Consider the following 14,653-nt stretch of genomic DNA (forward strand, 5'->3'; position numbering starts at 1 on the left):
TCACTGTAATGTTATGAGGGATTTAAAGATGAACCAGATCTTTATTCTGAAAATTGCTATTTTACTTTGTAAAACATATACATTTAACAGAATGTTTTTTGTTTTTGTTTGTTTTTTGTTTTTTTTTTTTGAGACAGTGTCTCGCTCTGTTGCCCAGGCTGGAGTGCAGAGGCGCGATCTCGGCTCACTGTAAGCTCCGCCTCCTGGGTTCATGCCATTCACTTGCTTCAGCCTCCCAAGTAGCTGGGACTATAGGCGACCACCACCACGCCCGGCTAATGTTTTGTATTTTTAGTAGAGACTGGGTTTCACTGTGTTAGCCAAGATGGTCGCGATCTCCTGACCCTGTGATCCATCTGCCTCGACCTCCCAAAGTGCTGGAATTATAGGCGTGAGCCACCGCACCCAGCCTCTTTTTTTGTACTTGATTTTAGCCTCTGTCTTTTTTTTTTTTCCTAATGGAATAAGTGGCATCACAATAGTAGTAACTAGGACTTAGTACTTGTTTGCAGAATAGTTATGTGCTAAACAGTTGTGAATCAGATTGTTTGGTGATAGTATCAAGAAAATAGTTATTACATAATCACTCTGCTTTTATTAGTGATAATATGAATTCAGGATATTGTTACTCTGACATAAGTGTTCTCTGGGTGAAATGTTTATTTCAAGAAGCAAGGTATAATAGATGGAACTGCTGATACTTCTTACAAAATACTGTAGGACATCTTGAGACATTATTCTTCATTGGGCATATTTTTCTGCCTATAAGTTTGAAGCTTTCAGGATCTGTAAAACTTTAATACAACCAAGGGAGACGTATAAGTAGGAATTTTTCTAGTTACCAAGTTTTCTCTAAATACTGCTAATTATGTTACTAGATTTCAAAATTACCCAAGAAATTGAAGTCACTAATAACTAGTCTTTTCAAGTTTATAATACACAGAATATAACAAGAGACAGGCAATAGTTAAATAGAATTTCCCAACTAAATAGATTTTCATATGAAATGACTGAGATTAGAGTATAAGTAATTAAATAGAAGTACGTTATAGTATCGCTATAAGAAGAGCTGTAACTAACAAGGCATATATCTCCCTCCCAAGATGCTCAAAATTTGAGAGTGGCTAGACATTTAAAATACTAGCTGGCTTAAACAGTCTGATACAGTTTGGAGATTGAGAAAAGGGACCTGAGAATCCTTCTGGTATACTGTCTTATTTTATAAATGAGGATACTAAAGTTTTTTTGTTTTTTTAAAAAATGTGTTGACATAGTTGGCCTGAGACCAAGATCAGCAGCAACGTTATATAGATTGTAAATATTTCATGAATTTTATAGCAGCTGCCATATGACTGACTGGAACCTTACAAAAAATACAAAGAACTCTGACTATTTGAGTAATCCAGAAAGAGGTTGAGACTAAAACAAAAATGTGATTTATTTGGTGGTAAAATGATTAGAGTGTGGGTTGGGATGGGCAATGTTGAGACTATGAGGAATATAAAATTGGATGCAGTACTGCAGTTCAGGGGCATATCAAGAAGAGAAAATGAGATGGTTCACAGATGTCAAAGTCTACTTGCCAGTAGCAAGCAGGTTTTTTATTTTTATTATTTTTTTAAATTTACAAAATGGTAAAGGACTCAAATTTTAGGAAATGAAATAATGTAGAACATTATTCATACAGAAGATGATTCATCGTTCTGAGGGCCAGATTAAGTAATGCCAGTATGACATTGACATTCTACAAGGGGAAAGGGAAGAGGAAAGAAAAAAAGAGGGAATGAAGAGAGAAGAAATGGTTACGCTTCAGATTCTGTCTGTACAGAAGTTTGTCCATCTCTGGTTCAAAGTGTCAGTAGGGAATTAGCATTCATGTCAGGATGCTCAAAAAAGGAAGTAGTTTGATTAAATTCTTACATGAGGAAATGCCCTCTCCTCAAGTAGATTGTAAAATGAAAGTTTTAAAAAGTCACATTAGATAAGGACTTTGTCCTACAAGTTACGTATTTGTTCAAAATATGGACATTGTATGAGACAAAGTTAAAATCAACTATAAATATAACGTTAGTACTGAGATGAATCCTGGCTCATCCTCAGAATCCTTAAGACAGATCTCCAGCCAGCGTTACCATCCATATCATTAGAAGTGACATAAGAGAGGAAGCCTAGATATCATCTCTGCCTTCAGCTAAGTGGAGCTTTCATTTACTTTGTACGTCTATCCAAATTAACATGTTTTCAAGCACGTTAAGGGTAGCAAATGCAAAAATGATAGAAACATAGAATTTTAGGGCTAGAAAGTACCATTGAAGTATTTTAATTTCTCCTTTCTATCCAGGGCCCAGATAGCCTCTATGAAATGACTGTACTAAGGTTTTGAGAGTAAAAACCAGAATGTCATGTTTCTTTTTTTCTCTAGAGTAAAATAGTGAGAGTACTAAACTTATGGCAGAAGAATAATGTATTTAAGAGTGAGATTATTCAGCCTCTTTTGGATATGGCAGCTGGGATTCCGCCTCCAGTTGTCACACCTGTTTTGGCCAGCACTACCACTGCTATGAGCAATACTCCAGGTATGTTGCTTTAATATAGATCTGTTGTCTAAATATTCTATTCATACTTTTTGGATGACTGTTCATATAAAAAATAATTCGACAGTGCAGGAAAATTTGTCCAGCATTAGATAATTGAAAGAAAATATTTGTAGAGAAAAATAAGATTAGATATTATGTTTGTATGTACTTATTTCTAAAATGTAGAACACTGATTTTCTTTTAATCCACAGAAACATAAATATAATGAACCTTAGAAATTTGGTGTGTCAGTTAGGTTTTTCCTGATTTAGGTTGTCTGTAACTTCTTATACTTGCATTTGTATCAACTTGGTATTTATAGGATACTAGGGGGACTTAATATTTTTTAAGAAACCCTGAAACAATTATTTAACAAAACCAAAATTTCAAAATCATGTTCTCTTGAGGCATTTAAATGACTATGATAAAAAATTTTTTATCATAGTTCCAGCCCTGCGCAGTGACTAACACCTGTAATCCTAGCACTTTGGGAGGCCGAGGCAGGCAGATCGCCTGAGGTCAGGAGTTGGAGACCAGCCTGGCCAATATAGTGAAACCCTGTCTATATTAAAAATAAAAAAATTAGCTGGGTGTGGTAGTGGGTGCCTGTAATCCCAATTACTGGAGAGGCTGAGGCAGGAGAATCGCTTGAACCCAGGAGGCGGAGGTTGCAGCGAGGCGAGATCGCGCCGTTGCACTCCAGCCTGGGCAATAAGAGCAAAACTGTCTCAAAAAAAAAAAAAAAAAAAATTTTTTTTTAAATCATAGCTCCAAGAATTAAATTGGTTAGCATTTCGTATGTATTGTGTGTGTGTGTGTGTGTGTGTGTGTGTGTGTGTGTGTGTGTGTGTATGTGTGTGTATGAACAAAAATTGATGTATTGTTTTTTGAGACCTTGCTCTGTCACCCAGGCTGGTGTGCAGTGATGTGATCATAGCTCACTGCAGCCTCGACCTCCTGGGTTCTAGTGATCCTCCCATCTCAGCCTCCTAAGTAGGTGGGACAACAGGCATGCACTACCATGCCTGGCTAATTTTGTTGTTGTTGTTGTTGTTGTTGGAGACGGAGTCTTTCTGTGTTGCCCAGGCTGGTCTCGAACTCCAGGGCTCAAGCAGTTCTCCTGCCTTGGGCTCTGAAAGTGTTGGGATTACAGGCATGAACCACTGTACCTGGCCCAAACATGGTTTTATATTATGTGTACTTACTATAAAATTTTTTTATTGAAGATTGTATTTTGAATATTTCCTTATGTTACTGAATTTTTGTCTCTAAAGTAAGATTTTTAATGGCTGTTAAGTATTGTAGGCTTTAAAAGTACAATAGTCTCCCCACATCCACGGTTTTGCTTTCCGTGATTCCAATTGCTTGCAGTCAACCACAGTCTGAAAATAGATGAGTATAGTACAATAAGATATTTTGACAGATAGAGAAAAAGAGGGAGAGACCATATTCACATAACTTTTTTCACAGTATAGTTTATTATTAGTTAGTGTTGTTAATCTCTTACTGTACCTAATTTATAAGTTAACCTTTATCATAGGTATATGTGTACATACAGAAAAAAACATATCATATATAGGGTTTGGTGCTAGCTCTGGTTTCAAGCATCCACTGGAGTTCTTGGAACACATCTCCCAAGCATAAGTGGGGACACTACAGTAACTTAGTTAATTGAGGAGGACAAATTTGGACAGATCCTTTTGAGCGGGGGGCGTGTGTGTGTGTGTGTGTGTGTGTAATGTACCTAATTCTGTAAAGGATTTTAAGTGATTTTTTCAAAGTGGACACAATAAAATAAAAACAATATGTGTGCATGTTTTTTATAAAAGTAATAAATTATTCTGCTTTTTCTAGTCTTAGTTATTTACTTACATATTTATTTGGGGGGTGTGTTGTTCTTTTTAAAAGGAACTCCTGTGACACCTGTGACTCCAGCCAATGTGGTCCAAGGCTTACCTGATCCGTGGGTATCTCAGATAACAAATACAGATACACTTGCGGCTGTAGCTCAGATCTTGCAAAGTCCTCAAGGCCAGCAGGTGAGCGGTTTTTCCGTTATGTCAAGAATAATTTAGAGTTTAATATTTTCCTAATGTATTACTTTGTAACATACCACTTAGAGAATATGTGCTTTTTTTAGTTTTATAAAAATGGGACCTTTATGTATACTTTGTTACTTGCTTAAGTCATTTAATAGCGCATCATGAATGCTTTCATGTCATTAAAAATTATTCTATAAAAATTTATTCTGTACCAAAATACGGAATTAGCACATAGTTTTGCCAAATATTATTAGGTGCTATCACACTCCAGTAACAAGACAGGAGTCCTATCTTAGAGAAGACCTCCTCCTATCTTAAGGGGGACAGATGGTAAAAAAAAGTATGACAAAATTATCGTAGGTAGTGACTAATGACATTAAGAAAGGGTAAATCTATAGTGACTAGATTTGGGGGAAGGGGTCAGAAGTAGAGAGGATAGCCAACAGGAGGTGTATTTGAGGAAGTGACTTTTGAATCGAGACATGAAATGGACTAGTCATGGCAGGACAGGAGGATAAGAAATAGAATTGCAAGTATAGAGGTCCTCAGGTGGGAAGCAATGTGGTATATTGTAGGAATAGACGAAGGCTTCTGTGGCTAGAACTTCACGAATAGAGGGGAATCACACAACATGTATGAATTGAATCGAGGAATGGGAAAGATTGCTGTCTTTATAATATCAAGTTTTTCCATTGTATCTATACATATACTTTTATTGTTCAAATCTTTTATGTCTCTTAATTAAGCTTTGTAGCTCTTTAAATGTAGATTCTTCAAATTTCTTAGATTGATTTCCATGAATATATTTGAATAGATTGGATTTTTGTAGTCAATACCAGTTTCTCTTAGTTTTCAGCTGATTTTCTTTCATTTTCCAGTTATATTATTTGTAACTAATGATAATTCTGTGTCCTCAGTTTAAGTACTTATATATAGTTTTCTTAATGTATTGCACTAAGTTATGGAAGAGATCATAATAGAAATAATGATAGTATACTCATTGTTAGCTTTTTTCAGACTCAAATAGAAATACCTCATTTTTGTCCCACTGTGATGTTGGTTTTGTTTCGAGATATGTATTCTTTATGAGGGGCATATTCTCCTTTTTCTAGATGATAGTGTTTTATGGGGTTTTGATTTAAAATTTTGTTAGTGAAGATAATAGTATGGTTTTTTGATTACTAGACTTTATTATAATGATTCAGCATTGCAGTCCTGTACACACACACACACACACACACACACACACACACTCTCTCTCTCTCTCTCTCTCTCTCTCTCTCTCTCTCTCTCTCTCTCTCTCTCTTTTTCTGACTCTCAAATTCATGCTATCCTTTGAGGCAGTACATTTAAATATTCTGTAATTTTTGTTTTGCTTTGAAGTGTAAACTATTTCACAACTAGTTTCTATTTGCAACTCTACTGAGATGGGTTCCTAGTTTTTATCACCCTACTCTATTTTTAAATCAGGATTATTGCTTGCTTTGTGAGATCAATTTAGAAATGGTTACGTTTTTCTGTATTCTGTACAGTACAACCTGAGTGCTTCCTGCCTCTGGAAGGTTTGGATGAACTTAATCAAAAAACCTCTAGGGGCCAGGCATGCTGGCTCACATTTGTAATCCCAGTACTTTGGGAGGCCCATATAGGTGGATCACTTGAGGCCAGGAGTTCAAGACTAGCCGGGCCAACATGGTGAAACCTGTCTCTACTAAAAACACAAAATTTAGCTGGGCAAGTTGGCACATGCCTGTAATCCCAGCTACTTAGGAGGCTGAGGCAGGAGAATCACTTGAACCTGAGAAGTGGAGGTTACAGAGAGCCGAGATCACGACGCCATTGCACTCTAGCCTGGGTGACAGAGTGAGACTCAAAAAAAAAAAAAAACAACAAAAACAACAAAAAAGGAACCACAAGCTCCTCTAGGGTTTAGTGTGTTCTGGGAGATTAATTTTTGATAACATTTTTCAATTCTTTTTTGGTTATTTGTATTCACTTACGCTACCTTTCCTGAATAAACTTTATTAATGTTTATGATTAGAAACAATCTGTTTTGTTTTTCATAGTTGTATGTAATTTTTTTAAAAACTAACTTTGGCATGCACATCTGACTTTGTGTTGTGTTTTTGCTCTAAATTTAGGTTTATTGCAATTTATGCTTGCTTTTTATTTCTTTCTGTTACTACCCTAGTTCTTCATTTTTGGACTGTTGATGTACTCCTCTGAATAGCTTTTGATCCCTTTGCTGCTTCTGTTCCCTTTTTGATCCATCATTTTAATTCTTTGCAAGATTAATCTTTATCAGTGATGTTTTTTTTTTCTTTTGAGACGGAGTCTCGCTGTGTCGCCCAGGCTGTAGTACAGTGGCACGATCTTGGCTCACTGCAACCTCTGCCTCCCAGGTTCAAGTGATTCTCCTGCCTCAGCCTCCCGAGTAGCTGAGACTATAGGTGCCTGCCACCACGCCCAGCTGATTTTTGTATTTTCAGTAGAGACAGGGTTTCACCGTGTTAGCCAGGATGGTCTCGATCTCCTGACCTCGTGATCTGCCCGCCTCTGCCTCCCAAAGTGCTGGGATTACAGGCGTGAGCCACCGTGCCCAGCCTATCAATGATCTTGTATGTTTTAAACTTAAGCTCAGGAACATGCAATAATTACATATTATACATAGAATAAAATCCAACTTTGTGGTATTTAGAGTTATTCTCAAGGTAACCTGTTATATTTTTCTAACATTTTTCATTACTTAGATGACAAAGTTTCATAGATTTCTCTAAATTAATGTAAGTATTCTCTTTGCTTGTGTTGCACTCCGTTTTACTTTATCATGTGCTTCTCCAATTTTCATACGTCTCACCCTTCCTTCACTATTCAAATCAAGCTAAAGTTTTTTAGAGTTTGGTGTCTGAAGTCCAGTGATACTATATCACTTCGTTGGTTGTTTTTCATTCGCTCAACCTTCAGCAAACATTTACTTTGACCTGCAGTGTTTGAGGCACTGTACCTTGTTCTGGAGTATACAAGACGAGCAAGAAACATTCTCTGGCCTCTGGAAGCCTAAAGTTTAATAATCAAGATTAATTGCAATACATAAATGTAATTAAATTTAAAATTAATAAGAATCATGGGAGAAGTTTAGAAAAGAAGGGCTTTGGAAATTCAGAACTAGAGATAATACTTTGGCTTGAACAATTGGTTCAGGAAAGTTCTGTTATACAGATGACAATTAAATTTGTTTTTTAAAGGATGAGTAAGAAATGGATGCTAAGGATGAGCTACATAGACAGAGACAATTAAGAGTAAATGGTGAATTCTGAGTCTTTCAAACAAAACCTGCTCCACCTGCATCTTCATCTCAGTTAATGGATATGCGATTTTTCCATTTGCTCATACCCAAAAGCTTAAGAGTCATCCTTGATTCTTTTCTTCCCTTTGTTCTTCAGATCCAATCTGTTAAGAAATCCTCTGCCTTCAGAATATATTCTGAATCACTAACTCACCACCTCTATCACTAGTTCCTAGAATTAAGCCACCATCATTTCTTAGCTAGTTTATTGCAGAAACCACTTAATGGGGCTTCTACCCTTACCCCACAACAGTCTGTTCTCAATACTGCAGGTAGCATGACCCTTTTCATACCTGAGAGTTCATGCAACTCCTCTGCTCAGAATCCTCCAGTGGCTCCCTGTCTCACTCAGAGTAAAAGTCCAAGATGTTTTGTTTGTTTGTTTGTTTTTGAGACAGGGTTTTGCTTTGTCACTCAGACTGGAGTGCAGTGGTGCAGTTGTATTTCACTGCGTCTTTGAACTCCTGGGCTGAAGCGATCCTCCCACCTCAGCCTCCCAAGTAGCTGGGACTACACCTGTAGCCAGCATGCCTGGTTAATTTTTTATTTTTATTTTATTTTATTATTATTTTTTGAGATGAAGTCTTACCCTGTCACCCAGGCTGGAGTGAAATGGCGCTATCTCGGCTCACTGCAACCTCCGCCTCCTGGAGTGATTCTCCTGCCTCAGCCTCCCGAGTAGCTGAGATTACAGGCACCTGCCACCACGCCGAGCTAATTTTTGTATTTTTAGTAGATACGGGGTTTCACCATGTTTGCCAGGCTGGTGTCAAACTCCTGACCTCAGGCGATCCCCCCACCTCAGCCTCCCAAAGTGCTGGAATTACAGGCATGAGCCACTGTGCCCAGCCAATTTTTTTGTTTTTATATAGAGACAGGATGTCACTATGTTGCCCAGGCTGGTCTCAGACTCCTGGCCTCAAGCAGTCCTTTCACCTGCACCTCCCAAGTCAGTGGAATTACAGGCACGAGCCATCGCGCCTGCACTAAAAGCCCAGGTTTCAACAATCACTTCATTGGTCCTTGTATGTTCTCAGTTTGATCTATTGTTCCCTTCCCAACATTTTCTATCACCAGTTCATAGACTTCTCTAACTAATGATAAGACTTGATTATGTTGCCCAGCCCCCCACCCTGGTTTTATATTATCCTTTGCTTTGCTTTCTCACCTCTTTCTCCTGTGACTCGTTCCATCCTTTTTGTTGTTTCTTAAATAAACTACCTATAATCCTGCCCCGAGATCTCTGCATTTGAAGTTTTTTATACTGAAAACCCACTTTCCTCATATATTCATACGGTTTCATCTCTTGTCTTTGTTTAAATGTCACTTTAATAAGGCCTTCAGTGACTGCTATTTATTTATTTATTTATTTATTTATTTAGAGACAGGTCTTGCCCTGTCACCCATGCTGGAGTGTAATGGCGCAATCTCGGCTCATTGCAACCTTGACCTCCCGGGTTCAGGCAATTCTCTTGCCTCAGCCTCCTGAGTAGCTGGGATTACAGGCTTCTGCTACCACACCCAGCTAATTTTTGTATTTTTAGTAGAGACAAGGTTTCACCTTGTTGGCCAGGCTGGTCTCAAACTCCTGACTTTAAGTGATCTGCCCGCCTTGGCCTTCCAAAGTACTGGGATTATAGACATGAGCCACCGTACCCGGCCGTGACTGCTATTTAAAACTGTAAACTCTACCTGTCATTCTTTACACTCCGTTCTCTCTCGCCTCTGCTTACTTCCTTCCTTAGCACTTACTACCTTCTGTTATGTTATATAATTACTTGGTTTTTTTTCTACCTCTTCCCACTGGAATGTATGCTAAACTAGGGCAAGAATTTTTTATGGTTGTTGACTGCTGCCTGTCCAATGTCTAGGTTGTAGATGGTGTTCAATATGTTTTTGTGGAATGAATGAATGATGTACAGAAGCATTACAGTGTTGGATATACAAAGGATATTGTAGAGTTGAGTTGTTTGAAGGAAAAGATAGTCTGTGTAAGCTATTAATGACAAAGTTAAATGGCAGACTTAAGTGTGACCTGGGCTGTGAAAACTATAAATGGTGGGCTCAGAAATAAGGGATTCATTTGGTAAGCAATGGGGAGTCACCAAGGACTTTTTATGTTGAAGTCACATGATCTTAACAGTACTTTACATGGATTAGAGAGAGGAGAAGTCTAGAGACAGAATATCTTTCTTTTGGTAGTATTGGTTTTGGTAAGGAGGGTAATGTTTATGAAAAATAGTAAGGTTGTATACTTTCTGAAAATACAATACAAAACATGGGGCCATTCTAGACTTAAAAATATTTTGAAAAACCGATGTGTACTCTTAGGTTGAATCTATTTTCTACATTTTTGAGACAGTTGGGAAACTGAGTATTAACTGTATATTAGATGAAATTATAGAATTAGTAATTTTATTTTGTAATATTTTGGAAACAATTCATAAAGCAAGTGTTCTTATTTTAAAAGATGCCTATTAAAATAAATATTTTTGACAGGAGAAGAAACTTTGAAAGGAATAGTACAAACAGAGTCAGTAAGACAGTAATTGATAGACTGCAGAGTCAGAGTAGAGAAAGAAAATTGGATGCTCCAGTGGTTTTTTACCTGGGTGACCAAAAGAATAACAGTGCAATTGGGAAAAATGGAGATGTCAAAAGGAGCAGTTAAAAAGTGTAAAGGGGAAATACGGTGTTTCTATCATTTTAATAGTTTTATAGAAAATGTTTAGTTGATAGTGAAGTGACTCTAGTTTGTTTCCTAGTGTTAACTGTTTTAAGTAGACATGAAATTACTTTACTGTCATCTTACATAGTTTTTGTGTCCTCTCATCCTAGAAGTTGAACTTCAAGAGTACAGTTGTCTTGGTTATCAGTAGCTTTGCTGTCTTTATTTTTCTCTTTTAAACTAATAATTTTTGGATTTAACTCAGGCTTATAACCAGATTGATTATCATTTACTTCTGGGATGTATATAGGGTTTTCTTATTTATAGAATCTCTTAAAGATCTCACTGTTGTGTCTGTTTTTTAACAGGGGTGGGTACATAGTGGGAACAAGAGTTGCCTTCAACTCTAGATGACACTATTATTAATAACTAGTTGCCAGACTCTACTCTGAGAAACAGATTTCTTAATGACTCTCCAACTTTCAGGAAGCACGTGCTCAGATGGTAGTAATTCTGAATAATAGCAAAAGCTGCTGCTATTTTCAGTACTCGTCCTTTTACTGAGTTTAAAGAGTTAATTGAACAAGGTTGAGAAATGTAGTGAAAAATGTGTCAGCTTGTGATGGGTGCTTTATCTGGTTGTCACAGATCACTTTATTTTGTTTAAAGTTCGCTGACTTTCCAGAAGTAAGACAAACTTATTAAGTACTGTGTTATATAAGGTACACAGAAAAACTTCAAAAAAATTAACTTATTAATAGTGTGTATTTTTTTCAAAGAGAGTGTGGAATGATTAATTTTACTGACTAAAAGTTTTAGGTGGCCACTCTTACAGAAAAAACCCAACACCTGTTTTGTAATATATTTTTTTTCTCTCCAGCTTCAACAATTAATACAAACCTTACAGATACAACAACAGAAGCCCCAGCCTTCCATTCTGCAGGCCCTAGATGCTGGTCTTGTTGTTCAGTTGCAAGCTCTTACGGCACAACTTACAGCTGCAGCTGCAGCTGCCAACACTCTTACTCCCTTAGAACAGGGAGTCTCCTTTAACAAGGTAGAAATTAAAATATCAGATCGAGTCTATATGAATTATTAAATATTATACACTATCATATGGATTTTAATTCTATAAATAAATTTTATTGTAGACTTTTAATATCTCCTGTACACTGTATAAGACAGTCTGAATTTTACAAAAGGTTCAAACTTCTGAAAAAAAATAAGTAATTAAAAAAATTTTTCTTAGGCCAGGCACAGTGGCTCACACCTATAATCCCCAGCACTTTGGGGGAGGGCAAGGCAGGCAGGATCACTTAAGGCCAGGAGTTTGAGACCAGCCTGGCAAACCTGGTGAAACCCCATCTCTATTAAAAATACAAAAATTAGCCAGATGATGCGTGCCTGTAATCCCAGCTACTGGGGAGGCTGAGACAGGAGAATTGCTTGTACCTGGGAGGTAGAGGTCACAGTGAGCCAAGATTGAGCCACTGTACTCCAGCCTGGGTGACAGAGCAAGACTCTTGACTCAAAAAAAAAAAAAATTTTTTTTTTTTCTTGAAACATTTAAAATATTTTCATTTGACTAAAAATAACTAGTCAGTAAAATCTTGTATTCACCACTGAGGCAAGTGATTATTTTCTGAGCTTGTCTGATTACTTTCATGGGTGCCGCATTTTACTGTGATGCTCTGGGTTCTGTAATTTGGACCTGCAAAAATTAAAATTCTTTAATCAATATGTAAAATGTTTAAAGGAAAACTTCTCTACAACTAGTCACTATACTGTAACTATAATAAGTTGATGCCTAAATTATTAATAATTAAAGTGTTTTCTAAAACTTAAAATCTTTCATGTACAATTCAGTGTGTGATATTCTTAGTATATGCTTATTAATTATGGGAGTATCATACTACTTGGAAGTGGTGTTCATATTTTTAAAATTTGTACTTTTTATAGGAAAGTAGATACTGATTTATTGGATTATTACTTAGACTGTTTTGGCCAGCAGCTTCTAAGTCTAATATAGTCTAACACTAAATAGCTAGACCACATAAAAAGCCTTTAAATTGAGCATTCAGAAGAATAACAGCATTCTAAGATGAGACCCATACTAGGAATAGACCCATTGATTATGGCCCTAGATGTTTTATCAAGCTTATTACCATGGAAAAACCAACTAATTATTTTAATTCTTAGTCTTCTGTAAAATTTGAGTATTAGTGTTTATCCTGCCTCTATCATAATTTGTTTTGTTATGTAAGATAATACATATCAAAATGCTTTAAAGATCTACTCAAAACACTTTATAATAGTATAAAGTGATACAAAACGTTTATTTACACATTAAATGATAGAGATAACGGAATGCCATTGACATTTAAAATAGCATTTGTAACTTGTATTTGTGTGAAGCACTTTTTAATATGTCTGTTTCTCCTTCTTTCCCCCAGAAGTTGATGGATAGGTTTGATTTTGGGGAAGATTCTGAGCATAGTGAAGAACCCAAAAAGGAAATTCCAGCTTCACAACTGTAAGAATTTTTTCTTTATAGCCATAGTTTTTTATATTGGGTGGGATGTTGCCATCTTAATTACTAAGTATACTTAGTAAGTTGGGGTTATTATTTCAAGCTGTTGAACCTCTAACATTATACAAAGGTGATAGAGATATGTCTTGTTGTCTTTTTGTATTATTTTGAGTCTTTTCTCAGATCTTTGCAAATAGACTATATCAAAGTTACCTATAAGAACATTGATACATATTGGTAAAACTGGTTGTAATATTTTCCATATTAGGCTTTAAGTTATTTAGCTTAATTGTAAGAGTGGTTGGAATACTAGGAATGAAGCTTGCTTCTAGTGCTAGAGGCCACTTCTAGAAAGCATATGAAATTGTGGAAACACATCAACCTAATCAGAATTAAGGATTGGAGTTATGAGGATTTTTTTTTTTTTTTTTTTGGTAAAGAAATGTGTTGTATGTTTTTATTAAATCAGTTACTTTTTTTTTCCTGAACAATTCTGCAGTGCCCAAGGTTCTGTGAGGGTATGTGAATGGACTAGTAGGGGGAAGATGTTGGAGGAGGCAGGGGCAGAAGTTGGGAGAATGGAAGAAGGATGAATGGTGAAAGTCCGTGGGTCTCTTGTTTCAAACAGAAGTTATTAGTTGTATATATTGGGGTAATAAACAAAAACATAATTTTAGAATATGTTAAATACAAATGTATCATTTTAGTAAAATGATTCCCCTTGACAGAATTTAAAAACTAGTATTTTAGATTATGAATTGCAAACTTGCAAGCAGCATTTGAAATCATGTTGATCAGTGTCCTAAACAATGTAAGAATCTCCTTTAACAGTCCTGATGATACAGTTTATTTATCCAGTATTTTAATGCTTTCTGTGATGAGAAGTTAACTAATTGTTATTATTGTGTGTTCTTTTGTTGAGCTGAATCCTGTTTCCTTTATTTTCTGTTAATATACACTGACCCACGTTTTGCTTTCTGAAGCAAGGAATCAAATTTACTCTGCTATCTTTAGAGATGTAGCTTTTCATTATTTGAAGATAGGTATCATTCTTCCTCTTAGGTTTATTTGCTTCAGATGAAGTACACTTTTTTCCAACTGTTTCAAGACTTCTCACCATCCTGTTTGGCTCTTTTGGGATGCCCTTTTTATTGTTTAATGTCTTACCTTGTGGCACCCAGAATCCCAGGTGTATTCCAGGTGTGAATTTCCAAGAATATAGTTAAACGATTATTTTTTCTTATTTAAACAGTATCTGCCTCTGTTAACATACCTAATGATGTATATGATTTTCTAAAGGAAGAATATTAGTTTTATAAATTTTATGGTCAATTACAATGGTAGATTTCATACATACTGATTGATAGACTATTTTTCTGTCTCATAGTAAGAGGAGGAGTTAAAGTAACAATGTTTAAATATTTAAACTTTTTAAAAATATGGAGATTTTCTTAATATGCTCTAATGAAAAAGCAGTACTTTATATGTATT

General features: G+C 36.1%; 1 protein-coding gene across 18 annotated transcripts in view; it reads left to right on the forward strand.

Moving 5' to 3' along the window:
• SCAF8 (SR-related CTD associated factor 8) overlaps positions 1-14,653 on the forward strand; it is a 229,923-nt gene that overhangs the window by 56,877 nt on the left and 158,393 nt on the right. For 14 of the 18 annotated variants that reach the window (XR_010140387.1, XR_010140388.1, XR_010140383.1 and 11 more), the window contains 4 exons: positions 2,423-2,576; positions 4,485-4,615; positions 11,513-11,689; positions 13,086-13,165. Coding sequence is in view for 11 of the 18 variants with exons in the window: in XM_024248032.3 (XP_024103800.1) it covers positions 2,423-2,576; positions 4,485-4,615; positions 11,513-11,689; positions 13,086-13,165 (542 nt within the window). In the remaining 7 variants the exon portion in view is untranslated. The remainder of the gene's footprint in view (positions 1-2,422; positions 2,577-4,484; positions 4,616-11,512; positions 11,690-13,085; positions 13,166-14,653) is intronic. The other 4 variants (XM_063725069.1, XM_063725068.1, XM_063725066.1 and 1 more) reach the window with 1 other exon arrangement.

The sequence above is a fragment of the Pongo abelii genome, chromosome 5 (genome assembly GCF_028885655.2).
Source record: "Pongo abelii isolate AG06213 chromosome 5, NHGRI_mPonAbe1-v2.0_pri, whole genome shotgun sequence".
Classification (NCBI taxonomy): domain Eukaryota; kingdom Metazoa; phylum Chordata; class Mammalia; order Primates; family Hominidae; genus Pongo; species Pongo abelii.